The sequence below is a fragment of the Sycon ciliatum genome, chromosome 5 (genome assembly GCF_964019385.1).
Source record: "Sycon ciliatum chromosome 5, ocSycCili1.1, whole genome shotgun sequence".
NCBI classification, from domain to species: Eukaryota; Metazoa; Porifera; class Calcarea; order Leucosolenida; family Sycettidae; genus Sycon; species Sycon ciliatum.
Window position 1 is genome coordinate 35,425,741 of NC_088647.1, and position 23,443 is coordinate 35,449,183.

The following is a 23,443-nucleotide window of genomic DNA, read 5'->3' on the forward strand; positions in this document are numbered from 1 at the left end:
TTTGAATATTGGTGATGATGGCAGCAGGGTTATAAGGTAAGCAGCTGAACACTAACAAGAACAGGGAAAGCGTTGGCGAGCAGATTCAAAGTGCATCAGTAGTACTAGTAGAGAGCCAGTCCTGAGCAAGCAGGTGACGGTACACCTTTTTCTTGAAGCTTTGCATGTGGGGCTGGGTGAGTGGGTGGTGGAACAGGTCTGGTGGCAGGGCATTCGACGTTGCAACGGTGCAAGCAGGGAATCCTTGGAGGCAGCTATTCCGGGTGTTGGCAGGCAGGCCAGTTGTCATCTGGTAAGGATGGGAATCTTGCAGCTGGAGAGAGTGACGGGTAGGTCTTGTCTCGGGGGCACGGTGAGTGGCCGGTTGGGGCACGGTGAGTGGCTGATGTACACTGCCCTGGGCGTTGAAATAACTCTCTGGTTCGACCCACTTGCGGGACGCCGGGAGTCTGTTGTGGTCATTTTCAGATTGCAGCTTGGGCAGCAATGGCAATGGCCACACCTATTCCCTGCGCTCCCTACCGCTGCTATCGCAAAGCCTGCCGAAGGGGCAGGGACGGGGATATGTCGATTGTCGGGGCTTTCGGTGCGGTCCTGTCCGCGATCCGACTTCTGTCTGAAACAAGACGCCAACACACAAGAAACCACTTTTTTAAGGTTTTTTGTTTTGCTTTTGACAAGTTTTTGTCGATATTTTGGTTTTGAGCACGTAGATCTACGCGTCATAAGCTCGACTCTGAGCCGGTACGGTAGATTCTACGGTTTCGAAATTTCACAAGCTCTACCAGGCCAGATGCAGACTCGACTCGTACCTACCATGATAGGCATGAACCCGTTGAACCTTTTATTTTGATGAAGATTGAACATGTGAAGCTGGTCTGGAACGTGTACGTGAGAAGTAGAGAAGTGGTTGTTTCTCAGATGGCGGTAGGAGAGTGCAGTGCAATGGAGAATTTTTTTGGATAGTTGATTTGTAATAACGCCTGCGAAAGTCTGTGAACAGGAGTTCCATAACAGCATAAGGAGGATAGCTGGGTAAAGGAGCGTTCTTGTGCACGGAGTGCATGTGCGACTGTTGGAGTTTGCTCCAAAAACCTCTCACTGGGTTTCTGTTTCCTGGGAATGTCGCTATTGAGCTGGTTTGCCCTTGGAGTTGTGCACGAGCAGAGGGCACCTTGCGACTCCCAGCCTCAGTCTCGAATGGCCAATAATAAGAAGTACTTAGCCAAGTCGCCACGTAGCAGTAGCAATCATGGTAGTGCAGGAGGCCACAGTCCCTCTAGGCCCCGTCGTTCAGATGATGCCAGCCAATATTCAGGACACTCAGCCAGCAGTCGTCTCTCCAACTTAGTTTACAGTGGTGGGAGTTCTGTAGGAACGTCTGCCTTGCGTGCCCGCCACATTCCCTACCTGGCACCGCCTCGTGAGCTGCTTGTTGAGGTATACATGCTCATCTACCTGGTGTTCTGCCTGGTGTTGCAGAATTTGAACATCTACAAGCAGGTAATGACTGTGTGCCTGCTGTATGACTCAAGCACGTTTTACTGCGTGCCAGTGCAGCACTGGCTGCAGTGTACTGAGTCCGGATAGATTGATCTAGTAGCTCCATGATGCTTGATAGAACTTCCCTGGGTTTCTCTCTCACCTCCGATACACACCAAACACCTGCGCCCGGAGCACTACTGATGCTGCGAATCCAGCGCGTCGCAGCGTTTCGCGCGCGCACGCGCGTGTACAGTGTTGCCCAATGAAATGCAGCTCCTCTTGTCGGGCGGTTTAGTGCGAGCACGGACATGCCAGCCGTGTGCACAGGGGAAAGAATTCGCAGGGCAGTTACGGCCCATGCTCGCACTGACCGGCGTGAAACGAGGGCCTGGATGTCTCCTGATACCTTTCTAGCAGGCATTCATGCAGACTAAGGCTGCACTCACATGAGCGTTTTCAACCCGGGTCCACTGATTGACTAGGAGAGCTTACATGATGCATTGCGCTTGTTCCGGGTTGATATTTCAATCTGGATTGACTTCACCCCCAGCGCATCCCCCCCCCCCCCCAGGGACAGGGTTCCAATCGAAAACTTGTACCTTCGTACATTCCATTCCTAAGTGTCCGGAAACATGTGAATTATTTCTGCCGCTATACACACGCACGCACACGTGGACACATGCATGCGCGCATACAAACACACGTGTGCATACGAACGCACGCCAACACACACACACAGTCACACACCAGACACACAGACATGCACACACAGACACACACATGCACACGCACCACGCACGCATACACCACGCACACGCACATACATGCGTACATGAAGACACCTGTGCACAATCTCATCCTCACTTTTCTCTTTCTCTCTCTCTCTCTCCCTCTCTCTCTCTGTCTCTCTCTCTGTCTCTCTCTCTGTCTCTCTCTCTGTCTCTCTCTCTGTCTCTCTCTCTGTCTCTCTCTCTCTCTCTCTCTCCCTTTCTCTCTCTCTCTCTCTCTCTCTCTCTCTCTCTGTCTCTCTCTTTCTGTCTCTCTCTCTCTCTCTCTCTCTCTCTCTCTCTCTCTCTCTCTCTCTCTCTCTCTCTCTCTCTCTCTCTCTCTCTCTCTCCCTTTCTCTCTCTCTCCATCTCTCTCTCTCTCTCTCTCTCTCTCTCTCTCTCTCTCTCTCTCTCTCTCTCTCTCTCTCTCTCTCTCTCTCTCTCTCTCTCTCGCAGAACTGGTACTTGATTGACTATGATCTTGTACTGTTCTCAGTCCTGGTCTTGGGAAGAACCGTCTTATGGCGGCTACTGACAATGCTGGGACTTGTAAGTAGCATGTAGTGTGTGTGTGTATTTGATCCCGGGACGGATACCCTGATGCCGTCAATCCTTTTTCTGCACCTTGTCCTCACCCACTTACGGTGGTGTGGTGAGCCCATAAGTGGGATCATTTCCAAGTCCAAAGTTAGGGGTGTCGGCCGTTGGGCAGTTCAAAAGCCAATTGGGTCATCTTTCCAAGATTCCTTTTGAGTTTCTCTCTCCTTTCCCGGGGAGACCCACGTGACGAATTTTGGCACTGAGCAAGTGCAGCACAGCATGTGTGTGTGTGTGTGTGTGTGTGTGTGTGTGTGTGTGTGTGTGTGTGTGTGTGTGTGTGAGCGTACTAGTGAAGATGTGGTGCTAGTAATGTGGTGGTTGCATTGGATCGGCATTCGCTGGCCAGTGTTTTCTTGAGTATAGCATCTGAAAGTTCGAGTGTGTCTGTACTGTGGCCTGTATGCATGCAGAGATCAGAGTATGGGATGTGCTTTTGTGTGCAGTCCCGCCGGCAGCTTTAATTGCATGCGTGCAGGCACACATACATGTACATTCAGCATGCTCAGTACAGTCCCCGTGTGCTTTCACCGCAGCCTGTAGTGCATCTATGCTGCCCTGCTGGATTGTCTCGCACTGCCTTACACTATCACCTTGCTGTTGTGCTCTCTCTCTCTCTCTCTCTCTCTCTCTCTCTCTCTCTCTCTCTCTCTCTCTCTCTCTCTCTCTCTCTCTCTCTCTCTCTCTGTAGTGCTGGTCGCATGCACAGACCTATAAGTACTGGGTCAGCAAGGCGCTGGAGATACTTGGCAAAGTCAGCTTGCTTGGTGTGGCTACGTATCTGGCAACGGAGCTTCTCTTCAGCTACACTCTACCGTGTTGCGTCCACCTAGTATACCCGTAAGTTCTTGCCGTGCGTGTCGTGTTCAACAGGTGTGTTTGTGATCAGGAACCACCTTGTTCACGTGCAGTGCACTGCAACTGGAGGGTTGCTTTTGTGCTCTCCCTCATGGTGTCGGCGTTGGTGTGTGTCTGTGTGAGTGTGTGCGTGTCTGTATGTGTGTATGTGTGTGTACATGTGCCTGCCTGTATGCTATGGTGGTGTGTGCCTGTGCTCCCTATCAGGATCTTCCTGTACGTGTCACTGTTTGGCTGCACGCTGGACCCGCACCAGGAGCAGCTGCGCCAGTACCGTTCCTATCCTAGCTCGATGCACAGTCTCAGACCCAGTGATCTGTCATCAGCATCACCTTCATCAGCGAATGGGCCGCCGGACCCTGAGAACCAATCCAACACGGAAGCGTTGCTATCAGCCATGCCCAGCACGCCGACTACTCAGCTAGAAAACCTACGGCATCGGCACCATCCGGAGAAAAGTCCCGTCTCTGCATCGTGTAATTCTAGTCCCAGTGCAAGGGAAAGCTCTAATGTCTGCAGGCAGACAAGTAGTGATGCAAGGCAAACGTTAACACCAACAGCACCACCAACAACAACAACACCGAGTACTGGATCGCCATTGTCGTTACGGCCCGAATCAGCAGCAAGCGCAGCGCCGTCATCCTGGTCTCCAACAGTGAGTCCGCCCCGCTCTGGCGCACAGGTGCTAACGTCCTCGCTCCTCTCGCGGACATTGCTCCCATGGCGATCCTGGACGCCGCAGGCAATGGTTGTCATAAGCAACTACCCCAGCGTATCGCTCTCGGCCAGTACTGTTCACCCCATGGTCTCAGCGCCGGACTGGGTGCGGCAGGAAGTAGAGTGCCTCTGGTCAGACTATCTCGTGCGCCTGAAGCAGATCATCTTCTCCACCGTCCTGGCGGCGTACTACGCTGGCTATCTGCCGATGCAAATAATCCGAGTGAGTGTACCAATGCTGTTCTCTACTGATAGTGGATGCTGTCTGTGCACGTACAAGTACAGTGAAACCTGTGTAAGACGACCGCTCAAGGGACCTTCACAAGGTGGTCTCTGTAACCAGGTGGTTCCCTATCCAGGGTCATTTGACTGGAAATAGCTTCCCTAGGTCCTGGTTTCAGTGGTCTTCTAGGACGGGTGGTCGCCTTATCCGAGTGGTCGCCTTGACAGGTTTTACTGTACTTGCAGTGTTTAAGCACTGTCAGTCTCTGGATCATGCAAAGACAAAACAGACTGGGTTTTTTTGTTTACAACGCATAACTAGCGTTGTTGCTTTTCTGCCCTTCTGTGCATATGTACTGGGAGTGTTCGATTACACACAATTCCGTCCACTCCAGAATTCCATACCATATGCATACACCGCTCGATTGCGCAGAATTTCGTCGTCAGAATCCGTGGAATCCAATTTTGGCTTTTCTGAGCTGAAGGCTAAAATTCTTATTCGCCAGCCAGAGTGTATGCATTTGGCGTATGCTCTCGTTTCCCCAGGCGTGCCCGGTGCCTGTATTCAGCTGATTTGTGCACAGAGTTGTGCACGTGATCCCTTACCGCGGTTTTATTGAGCGGTTCATGAGTGCAGACCTGACGACGAATTACTGCTGTCCGTTTATACATATGGCTGTACTCTGCTCATTCTGGTATTGAAAGAATTTTTCGAACCTGTTTCCGGAGTGTGTAAGGCAAGGTGTCAATTGAATTATACAGTCTAGAATCTACCAGTAGCGAGCTGTAGACTCGGTGTGTAAAGCTGAAATTGAATACTGTAATCCAGACATGTGTGTGTTACGCACAAAACATTGTCACACTTCCACTATTGTCTGTAACTTCTGTTCAGGTGAAGATTTAGGAGTACTGCATTGTGGTGCCCTGACCTTCCTTCCTCTGTCTTTGATTCTGCGATCAAGACATGTGCGCACACACGAAACATTGCCACGCTTACCCTGTAACTTCTGTTCAGGTGAAGATTTAGGAGCATCATATTGTAGTGTCCTGACCTTGCTTTCTCTGTCTTTGATTCATCATTCTGTCTTTGATTGTGTTTGTGTTGGTGCAGGATGATCACCTTTATCTAGAGCCATCCTGGTGTTGGATGCATACTGGGATGATTCTGTTCAACTCGTTCCTCATGCTCTCCTTTCAGCTCCTACCAGCGCACTACTGTGGCTCATTGTACCGCTGTGCCGTGCAGCTGGGCTTCTGGGAGGTGCAGCTCGGGCAGACAACAGCGCCGCACACGTATGTTATCACCAGCTCGGCTTTCTCTCTGTCTGTGTGTGTGTGTGTGTGTCTCTCTCTCTCTCTCTCCCTCCCTCATTCTGTCTCTCTCTCTCTCTTTCTTCTCTCTCCTTCTCTTGGAGGTAGGTATTTAGACTCTCTCCCGTTCTGTCTGTCTGTCTCTCTTTCTCCTTCCCTCCCCCCCCCCCCCTCTCTCTCTCTCTCTCTCTCTTTCACTGTCTCTCTCTCTGTCTCCTTCTCTTGGAGGTAGATAATTTAGACTCTCAATGAATACTCATTGTGACCAGTAATGATTCTAGGCCAGGTACCAGTTTGGCTATAAATGTATTATTCCCGTAGCTATGCAGAAGACGTTACTTCAGTAACGTCTGGCGCTAGCCAGGGTCCACACAGCTTTAATTTGGTGTTTGTGTGTTTGTGTCACGCCTGGCGATATCCCGTATCTGTCCCGTACCGTACCGTACCATCAAACACAGCTGGCCACATACAGCTGGCCGCAATATTCAAATAAGGCTTTCAAACGCAAGATCATAACGTGAAGCAACTTGGAAGAATGAGTATGAATGCGAAGTGTATGGGGGAATGCATGTAGGGCGATAGTGCGGGTTCGAATCCCAGGTTATGCCTAAAAAAATAGGAGAATTGAAAAATTTATAACATCCCTATCCTTTTTTTGCCTAGGTCATCAAGGCGGTAGACGGTGTCGTATTACTATTACCCTCGACTGTACCTGTCCCGTACCGTGCCATCAAAGACGGCTGGCTACAATGCATATTCAAATAGGGCTTTCAAATGCAAGATCATAACGTGAAGCAACTTGGAAGAATTAGTATGTATGCGAAGTGTATCGGGGGATGCATGCAGGGCGATAGTGCGGGTTCGAATCCCAGGTTATGTCTAAAACAAAAGGAGAAATTTATATGAATTTATAACATCCGTATGCTTTTTTTTGTCTAGGTCATCTAGGCAAAAAAGCATAGCATAGAGCCCTGAGCTTCCAAGCTCTCTCGTATTATGAGTGAAGTCAGCAAGTCCAAGTCCAGAGACCACCAGGCTTGGTAATCACCTGATATCTACGACCACTATTTTTTGGTACCACGTGTGGGGATTGTCCAAGGTTCGACCTGGCTTCAGAGAGCACCTGCGTTCAATGACCGCATTCGGCTTATCCCATGGGTGACCACTGACACCAGGTTTTACTTCACATTTCTTATTGCAAATTCCGCATCTTTTCTTGTTGTCCGCAAACTCCAACGCAACCACTTACACATTGTATAAAACCAGGCCCGAAAATTTGGTGAAATATCAATGGATTTGAATCACCATTATAAAAGAGACCGTTATTGGATTTGAGGAGTGAAGTTTTATACAAATTCTGCATCTGTCAATATATTCTATGTTTTGCTGACTGTGGCACGACTGAATCTACATGTACATGATTGTACTACAGTGTCTGTAGTTGTCAAACACAGTCCGTGTTCTTTTTGGTTGTTCTCTCGTGTATGCTGTAGGTGGTCTGCGATGAGCTCCTGGCCGCATGGGTCAGTGGTGCGCCATCCGAAAGGCGTCTTCCGGGCGTCGGGCGGCCACGCTACGGTGGCAATACCGGGTGATGAAGGCCATGAATCTTTCTATGTAAGTACATGTACATGTAGTGTAGCTGCTTGCAAATGATGAGCAGGGAGGCGTATATCTTGTGAGAGAGGATACCAGATCATAGTACCTGAGGCGATACATGAGTCGACCCCGTATTCGAAAGTTCTGTATGACCCGCGGGACGTGCAAAACGTGTGATTGTGGCTTTGACCTACTCATCCCAAACGTGGTACACACCAGAAATGCCATGTGCAAGCTTGCCTAAATTGGCCCTGCCCCAACAGTCTACTACATGTGGTCTAGAATGGATAGCCATCTGTTCACGTGCCACTCGCCCATGTGGTCTGTCAAGATGCTACAAGTCCCTGATGAAGAATACTGTAGCTGTGGCGATGTAGAGGTTACAAGTGTATGCCATGGGGTTCGAATGTACTGTACTGTAGCTGCTTGAAAATGATGAGCGGGGAGGCGTAGTGTATGCCATGTGGTTTGAATGACGCCATCCCATGTTCAGCAGCATGGCCAGCATGAAAGTGTACTCAGGGACCATCGCAAAAGTTCGCAGAAGCCCCTGAAACGAAGAGCATACGTTTGGGGGGGGGGGGGGGGAGGGAGTCGGTGTCGAAAATCGCAAACCGGGCTTCAATTCAAAAATGTATTGACGACATGTAGGAGCTGATATAGATTAGCATGCTCAAAGGATACAACTGCATAGCTCTAGCTGTTCTCGTTCTTAGATCACCCACTGCAAGGTGATATCATCGTTGCATTTATAAAGTGCTGTACATTGTTACACACTGATACAACAATGCTTGTGTAGTATATTATAATAATTATTATTTGTGAGCATCCAAGTGAAATAATGAAGCCCATATTGTGACTGTCGTTTCGTTTGAGGGGGGAGGGAGGGGGGGTCAGGCCCGAAACTAACGGTCTTCGTTTCGGGGGCTTCTGCGAACTTTTGCGATGGTCCCTTAGGCAAGACCAAAATAAAATCGAGATTCCCGGGCAGGACCCATGGGAAATTGGTGCGGGCGGGCAAATTTTATTTTTTAATTTTTTCCCATGTATGTACATGACTATATGTATGCATGCCATGTTGAACTTTTTTTGCAGCATTTTCCGGTAATTTTTATTCATTTTTTACAGACAACAGTATACGCGGTTTACCCTTTCGATTTTTCTATATTTCGGCCAATGATGGCCCTGATCTGTACATCAGGGAGTCGTACAAGCCCGGGTTTGTGTGACTCCACGTCACAGATCTACCCACATGATCAGTACTGTACATGTATGAACTGTTCAAAAAAAAAAAAAAATTGGCTTTGGCTCGATTTTGGTGCGGGAGGGCCCGGGAATCTCTATTTTTTTTGGTCTCGCCTTAGTATCCAGACTTCTTCTTATCCTAACATACTTCAGTATGTATCAATACACCCGTGCTCCGGACACTGTCCATACTACTAAGCCGCAGTATGTCCGATCAAGAGTACATACTACAGTTCTGGCCGGAGAAATCCAACCTCATGAATAAAGTGGCACTACGTAAAGAGTCCAAAGACCAGTATGTGTAGTACTAGGGCTGCATAGCGCCCGGCGCTATTTTATTCATGAGGTTGGATTTCTTTGGCCAGCACTGTAAAGTGCATTCCGCTGGATATGCATTGATTGGGAAACCAGTGTTTGTGACATCAGTACTCAATTCGGAAACATCTCAAGGAATAATGTGCTGGGAGAACTTCTAAAAGCCAGAGCGAGATGGTCGCACCATCTTACAAGTATTCTTTGCTGGTATACGCAGGCAGGTATAGTGGGATGGTTGAAGACCGCTATTGAGAAACAGAGGATACCAGGTTCAAGTCCTGATTGGACGCTTTCCAGCTGTGCTGCAAATCACAGTTAATTAGGAACTCGTGGCCTGGCACGAGGGAAACGTGGATGCAACGAATGGGATTCTTCAGTCTTTGATCACTTGGTAGTGGGTCTGATCTACTCACCTCCCACCACTTTAGGAGCTGCATCTGCGCGTTTGATCCTATGAGGGTAGTGGCATTCCTACGGATTTGTAAAGCATAGTCTAGCTGAGTATAACGCGAACCGGTTTACTGGTATGGCTAGAAAGCGGTGTGTGTGTGTGTGTGTGTGTGTGTGTGTGTGTGTGTGTGTGTGTGTGAAGCCGAGAACTGTTGCTGGTGTTAGCATGACTCGACGGATACCGATGGAGAAAGCTATTCCTGCCCAACACGCCTCTGGCCACAAGAAACTGAAAATGGCTTCGGCTGAGCTGATATGTATCACACTTTGTTTGCCGGTACTCTCGGGTTTTGACTTTCGATTGTTGACAATACCATCCTGTGTTTCCTTCTTGTGCTTGTTCCTATGCTTGTGCACTTCACAGTTACTTTTCACCTGGGCACTGCATGTGCCGATGTGCTACTCGGTATTTGCCAGCTGTCTACTGCTGACGGAGGTCTTCTTCCTGTGGACGTTTTCAGACTACTTGCAAAGCCTGAGTTTGTTCCTGTCGCTAGTGTTCTCGTTGTATCCGTACTACCATCTGACGCGGAACTCGCTTATCCTTCACAAGACGGCGTGCACCTCGTAGGAGAGTGTGTGGTGTCTTGCGCACGTGGCCGGGTGCTGTGTGTGAGTGTGCGTGTGCATGTTGGCGTGTTGGCTAGTATTCCGTTTGCGTGTGTGTGTGTGTTTGGGTGAGTATGTGTGTTTGGGTGAGTATGTAGTCTTGGCATTCTGCCTGGCATAGCTTTTGCTCTTGTTAGGTTTTTTCTTATTCATCTCGTCACCGTCGTCGCTGCTGCCTGGTCCACTTGTCTGTCGCTGGATTCTTGCACTCTGCCCGTAGTGTTACAATGAGGCGCTCGGAATGTCTTGCAAGGCGTTCGCCTTTGTGTCACTTTCAGTGTTTTTCTCTTGTCTCCTGGCTTTTCCAGTCCAGCCTTTCTGTGCTACCCTTCTTCTTGACCGTTTTGATATGCCTCGTGAACAAAGCGCACCTGTGCAGCCGCTCAGCTGCTTCAGCAAAACCTCACAATTAGTTCTCAACAACAGTTGCGTTATCTTTTATTCCAATTTTTTCTAACTAACTACATGGAGTATTCTATCTCATTCGTTGAGCAATCAGGGGATTCCCCCCCAAGTTTTAGCCTCACTGCCCGTTTGCCACATGGTGGTGGTTGTTATCGTGAAGCGGGGGTGGGTGCTTCTCGGCTAGGGTTTGCGTGTGTCTGTGTGTTTAGTGGAGCAGGTGGTGATGGCGGGGGCTTCGCGTAGCAGGACCATGAGAGCCAGATTTGCTTGCACTAGTAACTGGGTGCTGCACATATAAGAATTTGTTGTCATCAGCTCTATCCTGGAGACACACAGGCCAGATTGCCATGCAAAATTAATAATTACTAGTAAAAGATGCATCTTGCAGGGAGTACAATGTCAATGTCATGTATACTGCTGCCATGTCATTGAAAGGCAACTACAAAATATGTAGCCTTTGTTCGAGATTTACACGTTTCAGTCCCCATGCAAGCCTAGCTTTCAGCTTTACAAACTAAGTTACTTTCAAAAGATAGTACAATAATTGTATGATGAACTAACGTGACTTCAACACGACAAGTGTTGTGACTATTACTAGTACATGTATTACAATAGTTCATCATGCTGGCTTTTGGAAGTATCTTTGTACCAAACTCAAAAGTATTTAAAAAAATCGCATCAGATCTACGAGAGAGCTTGGAAGCTCAGGGCCCTACGCTATGCTTTTATGCTTTTTTGCCTAGCTCATCGTACATGTTATAAGAACTGAGGCAAAAGTATTTGCAGAATTTATTGCGGATTGTTATTTCTCTAATAATTATCTTCTTTTGGTTTGCTCCTTCTTTTCTTTTTATCTCCTTACACTGTAAATCAACAAATTTTGGCTGATGAGAAAATTAGAAACCTCTCTATTAGAGAGGTTAGGATGCACGTTATTTCCGACGTGACGCGCAATTTTACGTCAAATTTGAAATGGATAGGTATTTTTGCTCTCATATGCATCCATTGCTCAATAATGCATCAATTTCCTATATGACAAACTTTGGCCTGTGATTTACTTTGGCCGGTTGGTACCAAGCGGCGAAATCAGGGAAATTAAATCGCCAGCGAAAATTAGTTGATTTTAATACAGTAATCGGATTTTCTGGCCTTTTTGTAGTAAGACATGTACATTGACCTGTTGAGCCAATGACGACGCCGAATGCATGGTTGCCTGTGGAGCACATTACATACATGTAACTTAGCAGTCTCCTAAAATACGTATCCTGTCCGATGGCAAAAGAGTCTGCAGATTTAGTTTTTCTGCGCGTCGACGGGATGTCTGCGACGCGAAAGTTCAGCTCGCGTTATTTGGCTCGCACGTCGAAAAATCAACGCGAGTGACCTGCTGCTCACGTGGAAATTTGGACATTACATAACTTTACAGTCTCCTATAATACGTATCCTGTCCGACGGCAAAAGAGGCTGCAGATTTAGTTTTTCTGCGCGTCGACGGGATGTCTGTCCTGACGTTCACTGGGACCGGCGCTGACTCTGCCGAACACGGGCGTTCTGGACTCGACAGGATGTCTGTCCTGACGTTTCCTGGGACCGGCTTAGACTCTGCCGATCACGGGCGTTCTGGACTCAACGGGTTGTCTGTCCTGACGTTGCCTGGGACCGGCGGACTCTGCCGATTACGGGCGTTCTGGACTCAACGGGATGTCTGTCCTGACGTTGCCTGGGACCGGTGGACTCTGCCGATTACGGGCGTTCTGGAGTCGACGGGATCTCTCTTCCGACGTTTCCTGTGACCGGCGCTGAATCGCTCGTTCACGCTTATTTTGGAGACGACGCGATCTCTCTTCCAAAGTACATGTATGTTTATGCTGACGCTGTTTGTGCTGACGCATCCTATCACCTATTCGGCGTCTATTCTAATTTAATCTCCTCCTCGTCTCCCTATTTCATTCCAAATCTCCCTCTAGTGGCTCTACATCAGGGAGTCGTATACATAATACGACGAATATTGGTACGGTACGGGACAGATACAGGAGCCCGCAAAAATTGTGGACAGCTGTTATGTACAATCCTGTAGAGCCTTTGTAGTCACAGATACGGGACAGATACGGGACAGATACGGGATAGCGCCAGGCGTGACACAAATAAACAAACAAACACACAAACAAACAAATACCAAATTAAAGCTGTGTGGACCCTGGCTAGCGCCAGACGTTACTGAAGTAACGTCTTCTGCATAGCTACGGGAATAAATTATAATTTAATTCCACAGGACTGAGGTTACTGTTTTCAACTACAGCTGTAGCTTTTTTTTGTAATTTCTTGGACTCTGCTGTTGAAGATGACGACGCCCAAGCGTGGGGCGTCCTTCTTGAATCTTGATCCGTGACTTTGTTGTGGAGTGAGGTGGTGGCATGTACTTGACAGGCTTCAGAGTGGTGTCTTTCCTTGGCCTGGCTGTGCGCGATTGATTGCGACCTCAGCTAGTTGCCAGTGCGTGTCACGTCGCGCCAGAAGCCAGATGTAGAGGTTGTGCTAGCTGGACGTGAGCGTGGGTGGAGAAAACTGAATCAGTACAGTCAGTGTATGTGTATACATTCCAAAATATTTCTGGTGTTTTCTTTGAAATTTGGTAGACCCTGGAAGTGCGAGAAATTTCCATCTACGCAAATAGGGAGCACGAGAGAGAGAAAGGTGTTGTAATCCTCTGAGGGATTCGCTGTGAATGGATCGTGTCAGCAGAAATACTACCCTAAAAGCACCGTCCTTGAGCTAAACCTTCAGCCATTTGGCCAAACAATTTGACCGATTCTTCTCAACAAACAATCGAGCAGCAATTGGAGGTGCCAATAATCGATGGATGTTCCATTTTGTCCCCGGTCCAATTTATGGACTGAGGTGCCTTTCTGTGGAGAGCAGGTGGTTGTGGCAAGCTGCCTGTGTGTGCTGACGGTGGGCGGTTTGCTGAGGCGACTCTGCTGCTGCGGAGATGAAAGCAAAGGCAACAGTCTGCCGAAGCGCCTGCGGGTGAAGACGTCATGGGGCAGGATTCAACGCGCGCTCGTGATCCTGGTGGCGCTGCTGTTTCTGGCTGACGGTGCTGTGACCGGCGCTATGCCTCCTCGCAAGGTGTATGGTATTGTTCTAATTAGGGACGTAGTAGGTATGTTCACCTACCTCTCCATGTACGTTTTCCTGCACCGGGATTGGCAGTACGCGTTTGTGCGGCGCGCCACGCACCACTCGTCCCTGCTGCTTGCCGCCTGGACGCTCTCGTCCATACTCGGTATTGGCATGGTCGTCAACGCATTCTACGGCAGCACCGCACATGGCACCGAGCTGCTCGCCAAGCAGAGCGTCCACCGCGCTCTGGCCTGTTCGATATTCACAGGCTGCCTCACCTCGCTACTTCTCGGCTTGTTTTCGCCGGTGTACCGAATGACAGGCGAACGTCTTCTCATCAATGCTGACCTTGATTCGGATTCGGACGGTATTGAAGATGCGGAGAGCGGCCCGTCGTCGCCTGAAGCCGACCGCCGCGCTGAATCACCGTTCAACAACTTCTGTAAGAAGACGAAGCGACTCTGGCCGTATCTGTGGCCCAAGGGCAGTGTTGGCCTGCAGTTACGCGTGCTGATATGCTTCTCGTGCCTGGGACTTGGCCGCGTGGTCAACCTCTATGTTCCCATCTACTACCGAGACATCATCAACGACTTCACGAACCCGGTGGTGAACACGTCATCGCCGGCCGCAGAACAGGACAAAGTCAACCACCTGACGGGCCTGAGCATGCCCTACAGCCACCTGCTGGTCTGGGTTGGCCTGCGCTTTCTGCAGGGCAGCGGCTTCGGCAGCATGGGCGTGCTGAACAACGTGCGCACGTTCTTCTGGATACGCGTGCAGCAGTACACGAGCCGCAAGTGCCAGGTGGACCTGTTCCAGCACCTGCATCACCTGTCGTTGCGCTGGCACTTGGGCCGCAAGACCGGCGAGGTGCTGCGCATGATGGACCGCGGCACTCAGTCGATCAACAACCTCCTCAGCTACCTGCTGTTCAACATCCTGCCCACGCTTGTGGACATTACTATTGCCATTGTCTACTTCACCACCTCGTTCAATGCCTGGTTCGGCCTCATCGTCTTCCTCACCATGGCCTTGTACATCTCGTTCACTATCTGGACGACGGAATGGAGAACGAAGTTCCGGCGCGACATGAACAATATGGACAACGAAACGCGTGCCAAGGCCGTCGACTCACTGCTGAACTTCGAAACGGTGAAGTATTACAATGCTGAGCGGTACGAGGTGGATCGCTTCGACACCACGATTCGCAAGTACCAGGAGTGCTCATGGATATCTCAGGCCACGTTGAACCTGCAGAACAGTGGGCAGAACGTCCTGATCACGGCCGGCTTGCTCGGCGGCTGTTTCCTGTGCGCAGATCTCATTGTGCAGGGTAAACTGCACGCCGGAGACTTTGTCCTCTTCGCCTCGTACATCATCCAGCTGTACGCACCGCTCAACTGGTTTGGCACCTACTACCGCATGATCCAGCAGGCTTACATCGACATGGAGAACTTCTTCGACTTGCTCGACGTCGGCCAAGAAGTCGAGGACGCGCCCAGTGCCAAAGCACTGCGAGTCGATCACGGCGGCCTCGAGTTCAGGCACGTCAACTTCCATTACAACCCGGAGAAGCCGATCTTGCGCGACATCTCGTTCAAGGTCAACCCCGGTGAGACACTGGCGCTGGTCGGTCCGTCCGGCGGAGGCAAGAGCACGATCATTCGACTGATTTTCCGATTCTACGACGTGCAGACGGGCCAGGTGCTGATCGACGGGCAGGACATCTCCACCGTAACGCAGAAGTCCCTTCGCTCGTGCATCGGAGTCGTGCCCCAGGACACCGTACTGTTTCACGATACGATCCGCTATAACATTCGCTACGGTCAAATGGACGCCGACGATTCGAATGTAGAGGAAGCAGCCATGGCTGCTGACATTCACCAGAAGATCTTGACATTCCCAGATCAGTACGCCACGGTCGTTGGCGAGCGAGGTTTGAAGCTAAGCGGTGGAGAGAAGCAGCGCGTGGCCATTGCCAGGACCATCCTGAAGGCACCGTACTTTGTCCTTCTCGACGAGGCCACGTCGGCCCTGGACACGCACACCGAGCGTAACATCCAGTCCTCGCTGGCCACCGTCTGCAAGGGACGCACCACGGTGGTGGTAGCGCATCGCCTCTCCACCATCATCCACGCCGACCAGATCCTGGTGCTGAAGAATGGCTGCATTGTGGAGCGTGGCCGCCACGATGACCTCCTAACCGCCGACGGGGTCTATGCTAGTATGTGGCATGAGCAGCAGAAAGCCGCTGAAGATATGGGCGCTGTGTCTGACTCGCCATCGAGTGTGGACGAGGATAAGAAGACTGAAGTTGCGCACCTTTGAATCCTCTGTAGTGTCTGTGAGCGTGTGCTAAAGTGAACCGCCTATATCCCGTCACACCCGGTTCTGTATCGCCTTGCTCAGAATGAAACCGGTAACAGTCAACGTCAAGCTCGCTTCAGCTACTTGATGCACGGTGAAGCATTTCAGCAGGCCACAGGTGGTGCCTTCCAGGACATCTGTAGTCTTGTTGTGTGTTGATTGCTACCAGCCTAGAACCAACATACTCATCGATCTATACTCATTGGTCTACTCATCGGTCTCGCGTCCGTTCATTTTAACCAAGTCTTTAGCGGCCCGTACATCCGAAGCGTGTTGTGTTGAAGTGCAGGATTCTATTTGCTTCTTCAGGAACAGGAGACACTGCTATCTGAACATTTGCAGTCTAGTTCTGCGTTGATTGTAACCAGTCTAGAACTGACATACTCATCGGTCTCGTGTCCGTTCATGTTTAACTTGATCTCTCCCTATATCTGATTCTGAAGCACATTGTGTTGAAGTGAAGGATTTTATTTTGTGTTCTACTCAAACAAGAGACACTGCTTTCTGAAGTTTCATAACAAAAATCTGCGTGGTTGATTTTGACCATGTATCAGTAGACACATTCCTTTGAGTTTTTCTTCAGCCTGATCCAGAATTGCGAATCATCGGCGAATTGAGGATAGGCTCCACTGATCTGATTTATTATCGTATTTTGTAAAACATTCTATTCAAGCCTATTCCTATGAACCGGAATGGAGTGGTATGCAAACTCTGCAATTCCACATCTATACTCATTACTTTTGGTGGAGCGTGTGTGTTTGTGTGTGGGCGTGTGTGCATGCATGCCGGGTACGTGACCGGTCTAGCCTCGATCCCGCCCTGCTCCATCCCACTGCAGAATTAGCTAGGTTCCATCAAGCTCGTGGTCAGTTACCGCATTTTACGGAGTACAAGCCGCACCATAAGTACCAGCAATTCACCCAGAAAAAGTCAGGGCGGCTTCTTGCACTCCAGCGTGGCGTATACTCCGGAACAATGCTGTATCTTTCTTTCCAGGCCACATACATAACAAATAATTATTATTAACAATGCATCTTTCGAGTTTCCTGATTCGGCTGAAGCTAAGGGTGTGTTTGGTTGGTACGATCTAGAACAGGATCGAACAGCTGGTGCACATGGAGCAGCCTCATGCCAACCAAACGGTACTCCAGAAACAGAGCACATTTTTGTGGAAAAATGTATCTAACTTGGCGCATTCTTCAAAATGTGTACGGGTCACTATGGTCACTTTGTACGGTACAACGAGTCCAACCCAAAAGCGTATGCACGTGATCATTTGGGACCAAAATCGATATTCCTGCCAGGTTTCACTGTGAAAAAGTGAAACTGCTCGGTCTGCTCCGGCCTGGAGTGGAGGCGCTAGGCCGAGGCCGGAGCAAGCAGAACATGTTCTGGCCGACCCAGAACAGGTGCAGTCCCAACCAAACGCGCTGTTCTGGTGAATCCTGTTCTAGTTCGTACCAACCAAACGCGCCCTAAATCGATCCAGCTACAGTACTGTACTAGTTTTTTTTTTAATAAAATAATAATAAATGACACAGCTGCAGACATTTTAGTACTAGTTACATGCAAGTCACGTCATACAGGATCTTCTGATTCTGTCCTGGAAGCTGGACCTAGATCACCTACGTATAGCACCTTCAACGGAAGGACTCAGCAGGAACAACAATTGAACATGGACAACCTCAGCCTGTGCTTCTTGGTGCTCTTGAATCCTTTCAGCAACTCTGCACGCCTGTTATGTTCTGTATTCTACCAGTACAATACTTTCTGGACACCCGCAGGTAGCAACTGTTGAAATACACTAAACTCATTCAGGAAACCCATGCTTGCTTCCACGATCTGCGGATGGAGGTGAAACAATACACAAAGCTACTTGTCATACCACGCTAACAGTTGCACACAACACAAAGAAAGATTGAATAGTTGTACAGTGTAGTTCACGAATGAAAACCATCGCAAAGGAAACAATCATGCAATCCACTTCAGTCTAAAACACAACCTAGAAACACTTTGAGAACGACTATCCTAAGATTCTAAAGGAGCCTGGGTAAAAAGCAATACAGTATCAGCGAGAATACGGGTAAATAGAATGCTGGAGTAAGAGATACACGATGCACACCGGGTGCAGAGGACTATAAGACAGCCAGCTAACTTGCTGCCATCTTCAGATAAATGAGAACATAATTATACACACTAATTTAAAAGGAAAGTAAGAATGGAATACAGATACAATAGGGTGATGTCAACAATTCACTATCAAAGTTTAACGATCCACTCGTACACCTAGACACACCACACACACACACACACGCACACACACAAATCATCCAGCAGGATAAGCAACAAACAAGGACACGCCAATATGTACACTAAGCACCAGCAGCAGCATTAAATAAGACAGATGTCGGCACATCCACCATCCGGACAGGCTTATTTGTTTCCAATGCGAGTGCGTCGGGAATAATGGAAGTTGGCGGCATACGATTTCGGTCTCTTCGTCGCCGCCTGTCGCTCATCCACTTCATACTGGTATCCTGTGCAGATCAAGATCAACAGTTGAAATAAGTGTAAAAAACAACAGTCAAAGGTCGCACAACTGCGTTACAACCAGCTATACAAGTGACTGGAGTGTTTCCAGAAGACCAGTGACTGGGTCGAATTCAATCATATTCACATTATTCAGTGATTCACTCTTGGACTCTTATTACTATTATTATTACTCTTGCAGTAATAATAATTAACATCTTTTTTTAAATACCAACAAAATTCCTCTCTTAACGTAGTGCGTGGATCTGCATCCACCTGCCACCATTTTACTGGATTATTCTCAAAACGGAGTCGACAATGCCCTTTATCCTGTGTCTGCGTCCTCTGTTCAATCTGAGCAATGCTGTCATGTGCCCCTTAGCAGGTACGTCTTGTATTGTATTTCTATTTCTGTTGTCGTTGCTCTTTTTATTTTTATTTTTTCATTTCCCAATTCCCAAGTCCATTCAGCACGTGCGAATTTGTGGGCGGTTTACCACCGCTGACATTGACGCGTAAGTGCATAATAATAATAATAAGGCCAAAACAAAAAATAGGCTTGTTTCCGGTCGGCAACCCCTCAAAAAGGAGACTCGGTCGGCCGGAATGAAACATTTTTTGGATATTTTATTTTGGTTCCTCAATTGTTGTGGTATTGATGGACAAGAGCACCTACACATGTACATTGTACATATATCACGGCAAGGATCAATGTCAAAGTTAGTTGACTGCGTACTGACTCACTGTTCTTGTACAGCATGTGGTGTATTCCTGTTTTCGTACATCCTGAGAAATCAAGCAAACCGTTCGAGTCCTTCCAGCTCCGTAATTCTAGCTCGTATCGACCCCGGAGGTTTTCGAGCCGACAGCTGAGAATCTCTGCTACCTAGTAGGTGTTTTGATTGTGGAATTCGGTTGAGATTTGACTGAGTTATGACTCGTTGAGTGCACTTGCACACATGGCATTGCCACCGTTTGTATACATTTGGCACCAAAAAAAAGTTTCAGAATTAGGGAAAAAGTGGCCCGGTCGGGCGACCGGAAACAAGGTCATTATTTGTTTGGGCCTAATAATAATACTCTTGGACTTGACCGATTGCAAGCATAAGAGTGCAGGGCTCAAGCTTGCCTGAAAATCCGTGATATACGGGTTCAAAGCAAAGATTACAGCAAGAGTCAATAACCAAGAGTGTGCAACTGAGATCTTTTGGCCAGATGCGCTGCACGCTGCTTTCATTACACCATGTAGCTAAAACGTGAGAAAAAAGAGGGGGGGGGGGTGAAGGGCAGATAAGATTTATAAGGCACACTGGTAGCTCACCTTGCCGAATGCAGTAGTCTATCGCTTGCTGCTTCGTGTCAAACTCTACACACAGGTTTGAGTGCATGTCAGCACTGCACACACCGGGAGTCACAACACACACACACACACACACACACACACACACACACACACACACACACACACACACACACACACACACACACACACAACATAATAGAGAGAGTAAGATTCAAGCCACACGCGTCAGGCCGCCAAGTGTAGGGAGTGAAATTCCCCCAAGGTCCAGTCACGCCAATCATAGCACCTGGAACCACAGACATGTATCGTCTCACTCGCGCAGCGCCTTGCATGGGTGTTTGGGGGGGGGGGGGGGGGGGGGGCTTTCAGCATTCTTTTGAAACATTCGAGGATTTATTTGGCGATCGCGAACGTGTTCATAATTTTATTTGTAGGTTTGAGTAGGTTCGCTTGCACACACACTCGCGTCCAAATGACGTTCTTCGTTTCTCATCACCAGATATGCAACCTGGGTGATTTCCGGACCTGAGTGGCCAGACACACGCGTTTGCGTTCAAGAAGTTGTGTGCACCATATTAATCTCCGTAATGCCATGTTAGCACAGTGTGTGTGTGTGAAAAGGAACAACATTTGGACGTGCAATATCACACTCAGGAACGCTTCCATACGGCACAGACACTAACAAAACAGGCAGCGAAAAGCATGCAGAGACGTCAACCCTGAAAATGACAAGGTTACAGTCTAGGGAATCAATAGTACCAGGAGGCACATTGCTGATTAAAGCGTACAGTCAGTGTGTCCGATTACGCACTTGAATCGATTCATCGAATCTCGCCGTTCGATTTCATGTCATGAGCCCTGGAATCGATTCGGAGTCCATTCACCCTATTCACATGGGGTAAAGTGAATAGGCAGGGGCGATTCATGAATGGATCTGCGGGCATAATCAAACGCACTCACTGGAGGCAAACGTTATCCAGCCCATCGTTCCAGGAGGGATAGTGCACCTGTAGAATTGCCAATCTTCTGTGCATGCCTTTTTATCATGTAGTCCGTGTGAACCAGGGTCTGGGTTTCATGCTCCGCAACAGTAGGCGCAACCAGTGCACACAGGTAAGCCAGCAATGATACAGTAAAACCTGTGCTTGCCGGATCCTGCATAGACCGGGCAACTTTTCTTGCATCAAAATGATGTGTATCGAACATGCACCCCTGGATCAAGCGGAACTCTGTCATATCAGGACAGTTTCCGCCGCACCCAGGGCGTCCGGTTAGGGCAGGTGTTACTGTGTACTCGTAATGACCATGATGACCAGCACCATCTCACCCCATGCTAGTCCCCCCCCCCCCCCATGTACCTGCCAGCGAGTTGTGTACCTTGTAAGGCCACACGTTTTTATTTCTATGTTTCTCATCACCCGCGCGCATACGATTCAGGAGTCTGGAAGAAAAAAAAACTGTGCTGCACTGACTGTGCATGTGGGGACCAGCACACTCATGCACATGTACATAATGTGGCCTGGCCTGCGCGACACATGATGCAAGAAGGCATTTTTTGTGCGCAATCTAGCTGCACATGCTCAGATTGTGACAGAAGCTCCTACCACATACTAGTTGCTAACTATGGATGCTATTTTGCATGGTGTATTGGTGGATTTTAGTGTGAACAAAGGTCTAATAAACTTTCTTTATTTTTCGGTCATTTTTTTCCACCTCTCGCATACGTTTTTAGATTTTCAGGTGACGAGAAACATAGAAATAAAAACGTGTGGCCTAAAAAATAAAATAAAATAATGACGGCGTGCAACCACCCCCACTCACCTTGAGCACCAGCCCATCAGCGGGTTCTCCCAGCGCTCCTCGTTGGGCCACTCGATGCGCCAGTGGTGCGTGCCGTACGTGCCCGACTGCATGGCGTTCTTGCACGGCGAGAAGATGCGCACCGTGCGCACCATGTAGTGGCGCGGCACACCGTTCACCAGCGCTACATCCTCCTGTCAATGATGGGGAAACACAGGCAGGAGAAAAGCAATGGCTTCTTTGTCCGAAAACAAAGCAAAAAACATTCGACTACAGTGCTGGCAACTGGAATCCGACCCCTGAGCGGTGCGCTCACATCGCAAAGACCCAACACGGGATTGTAACACTACGAAATAGAGACCGCTAGAATGTGAATGCACCACTCAGGGGTGGGATTTCAGTTTCCAGCACTGTACTATTCCATGGTGGACAACAGATAGAGACAGGGAGTAATACAGTAAGTTCAGTGCAGTCGTCTGATGATTGCCTAGCGGCATGAAACTCAGAGTTACAACCAACCTGAACGTCCTCCACTCAGTCTGCTATGTTCTAAGCTCTGTCTCTGACATTGAGCACTTTCTGCAGCTCGGGGATATGTCACTTCTCTGTGTATGACATTGAGCACTCTCTACAGCTCGGGGATATGTCACTTCTCTGCGGTTGCCGTCACAGTATAAGAATTAGCAGAGTAGTGTTCTCTGTCCACCCGGGAACGGGTACGAGGGAGCATGGTGTGGGATAAAAGAGAGTGACGAGTACAGGGTCGGCCTCTTTTGCCGTTGTGCACAGAGTTCTCTTTTGTGCTGTGGTGGCCCCCACTGGCAATGTTGACGTGTTCAATAGTGGTGTACACGTGCGAGTGTGCGAATGTGTGCGCAACGAGTGGAGTGCAGGGTGGACAGAGAACAATGAATTCGGGAGGTAGGCATGCCTCGAAGTATGTATACTGATTTGTGGAGGGAGAAAGGCATCACGCGGCGATTTCTACTCACCCGATGCGCGGAATGGGCATCGGTGACAGAACCGAGCCTCGGCTGATGAAAGGGTGATAGTGAGATGGAAGATCTATACGAACTGCTTCTGTGGTCAAAGAGTTTTAAGACGCATGTGTTCCCTAGAATCTACTCACCACTGCTCACTACGTAACTCAGATGCTTGCAACCTAATACCGGTACTACTCTCCAGACCCAAACCATCCCCATCTTGAGCACCACCCCACTACTGACGCACGGAAAAGATAGGTACATATACTGTAGTAGTAATAATGTAACGAAGTTCCATGCACCCAAACTCAAGTCGCTCAGATCAAAGCACCAGTATGAAATGCGGTGACCTCTTGGACGACGTTTCACTACCTAGCTCACCGGTGGAACTGCAGGTACTTCGACATTGGTCTCCACGCCTTGTGCTTGCAAAGCTGTGTTCCCATACGAAGCAGCTCGAGGCACAAACAACGGCCTGCATAGAGCTGTCGCAGAGGAAATCGCACGTCGCAACATCCTCGGTTCAGTATAGCACAGAGCAAACTCTGGATCCTAACGGACCGGTCAAATAGGCCAGAAATGCAGATCTTAGGTTGAGTGAAGAGCAAACCAAATCAAAGTAACAACGGCAAGATCAAGACTTGGCACTGCAGAAAATATTGTTTTTGGAGAAGACAAGCATCGAGAGTTGATCGATTTGTTGAACCCACGCTTCAGCTGATACGGCCGGGACAAGCCTGGATGGCGCAGAGAAAATT

The 23,443-nt window shown here is 48.9% G+C and overlaps 3 protein-coding genes across 4 annotated transcripts; 2 read left to right on the plus strand and 1 right to left on the minus strand.

Annotated features, from left to right (window-relative positions):
• The first annotated feature begins 809 nt into the window (after positions 1–809).
• LOC135818486 (uncharacterized) lies at positions 810–10,695 on the plus strand. Of its 2 annotated transcripts, XM_065331870.1 has the most exons (7): positions 822–1,503; positions 2,709–2,801; positions 3,541–3,689; positions 3,915–4,647; positions 5,758–5,939; positions 7,451–7,574; positions 9,931–10,695. In XM_065331870.1, exons 1-7 carry the CDS (start codon positions 1,123–1,125, stop codon positions 10,135–10,137), a joined length of 1,869 nt encoding a protein of 622 aa, XP_065187942.1. In that variant the 5' UTR covers positions 822–1,122; the 3' UTR covers positions 10,138–10,695. The 2 variants fall into 2 exon arrangements, with proteins under 2 accessions (XP_065187944.1, XP_065187942.1); XM_065331872.1 differs by lacking the exon at positions 2,709–2,801 and having other exon boundaries at positions 810–1,503.
• Positions 10,696–13,021: 2,326 nt separating this feature from the next.
• Positions 13,022–16,800, plus strand: LOC135818487 (ATP-binding cassette sub-family B member 6-like). The gene has a single exon (XM_065331873.1). It carries the CDS (start codon positions 13,437–13,439, stop codon positions 16,029–16,031), a length of 2,595 nt encoding a protein of 864 aa, XP_065187945.1. The 5' UTR covers positions 13,022–13,436; the 3' UTR covers positions 16,032–16,800.
• Positions 16,801–17,988: 1,188 nt separating this feature from the next.
• LOC135818488 (NADH dehydrogenase [ubiquinone] iron-sulfur protein 4, mitochondrial-like) lies at positions 17,989–23,342 on the minus strand. Its single transcript, XM_065331874.1, has 4 exons — positions 23,067–23,342; positions 21,724–21,896; positions 19,921–19,994; positions 17,989–18,607 (listed from the first exon to the last, which is right to left on the minus strand). The coding sequence occupies exons 1-4, from the start codon at positions 23,199–23,201 to the stop codon at positions 18,504–18,506; spliced, it is 486 nt and encodes a 161-aa protein (XP_065187946.1). The 5' UTR covers positions 23,202–23,342; the 3' UTR covers positions 17,989–18,503.
• Positions 23,343–23,443: the final 101 nt, after the last annotated feature.

Coding starts and splice junctions, on each gene's coding strand:
- LOC135818486 (XM_065331870.1), top strand. CDS start 1,123: ATGTCGCTATTGAGCTGGTTTGCCCTTGGAGTTGTGCACGAGCAGAGG. Junction 1,504..2,708: donor ATTTGAACATCTACAAGCAG/GTAATGACTGTG, acceptor TCTCTCTCGCAG/AACTGGTACTTGATTGACTA. Junction 5,940..7,450: donor CAGACAACAGCGCCGCACAC/GTATGTTATCAC, acceptor TGTATGCTGTAG/GTGGTCTGCGATGAGCTCCT.
- LOC135818488 (XM_065331874.1), bottom strand. CDS start 23,201: ATGTTGCGACGTGCGATTTCCTCTGCGACAGCTCTATGCAGGCCGTTG. Junction 19,995..21,723: donor CTGATGGGCTGGTGCTCAAG/GTGAGTGGGGGT, acceptor CGGTGTGTGCAG/TGCTGACATGCACTCAAACC. Junction 18,608..19,920: donor AGACTACTGCATTCGGCAAG/GTGAGCTACCAG, acceptor TGATCTGCACAG/GATACCAGTATGAAGTGGAT.
- LOC135818487 (XM_065331873.1), top strand. CDS start 13,437: ATGGATGTTCCATTTTGTCCCCGGTCCAATTTATGGACTGAGGTGCCT.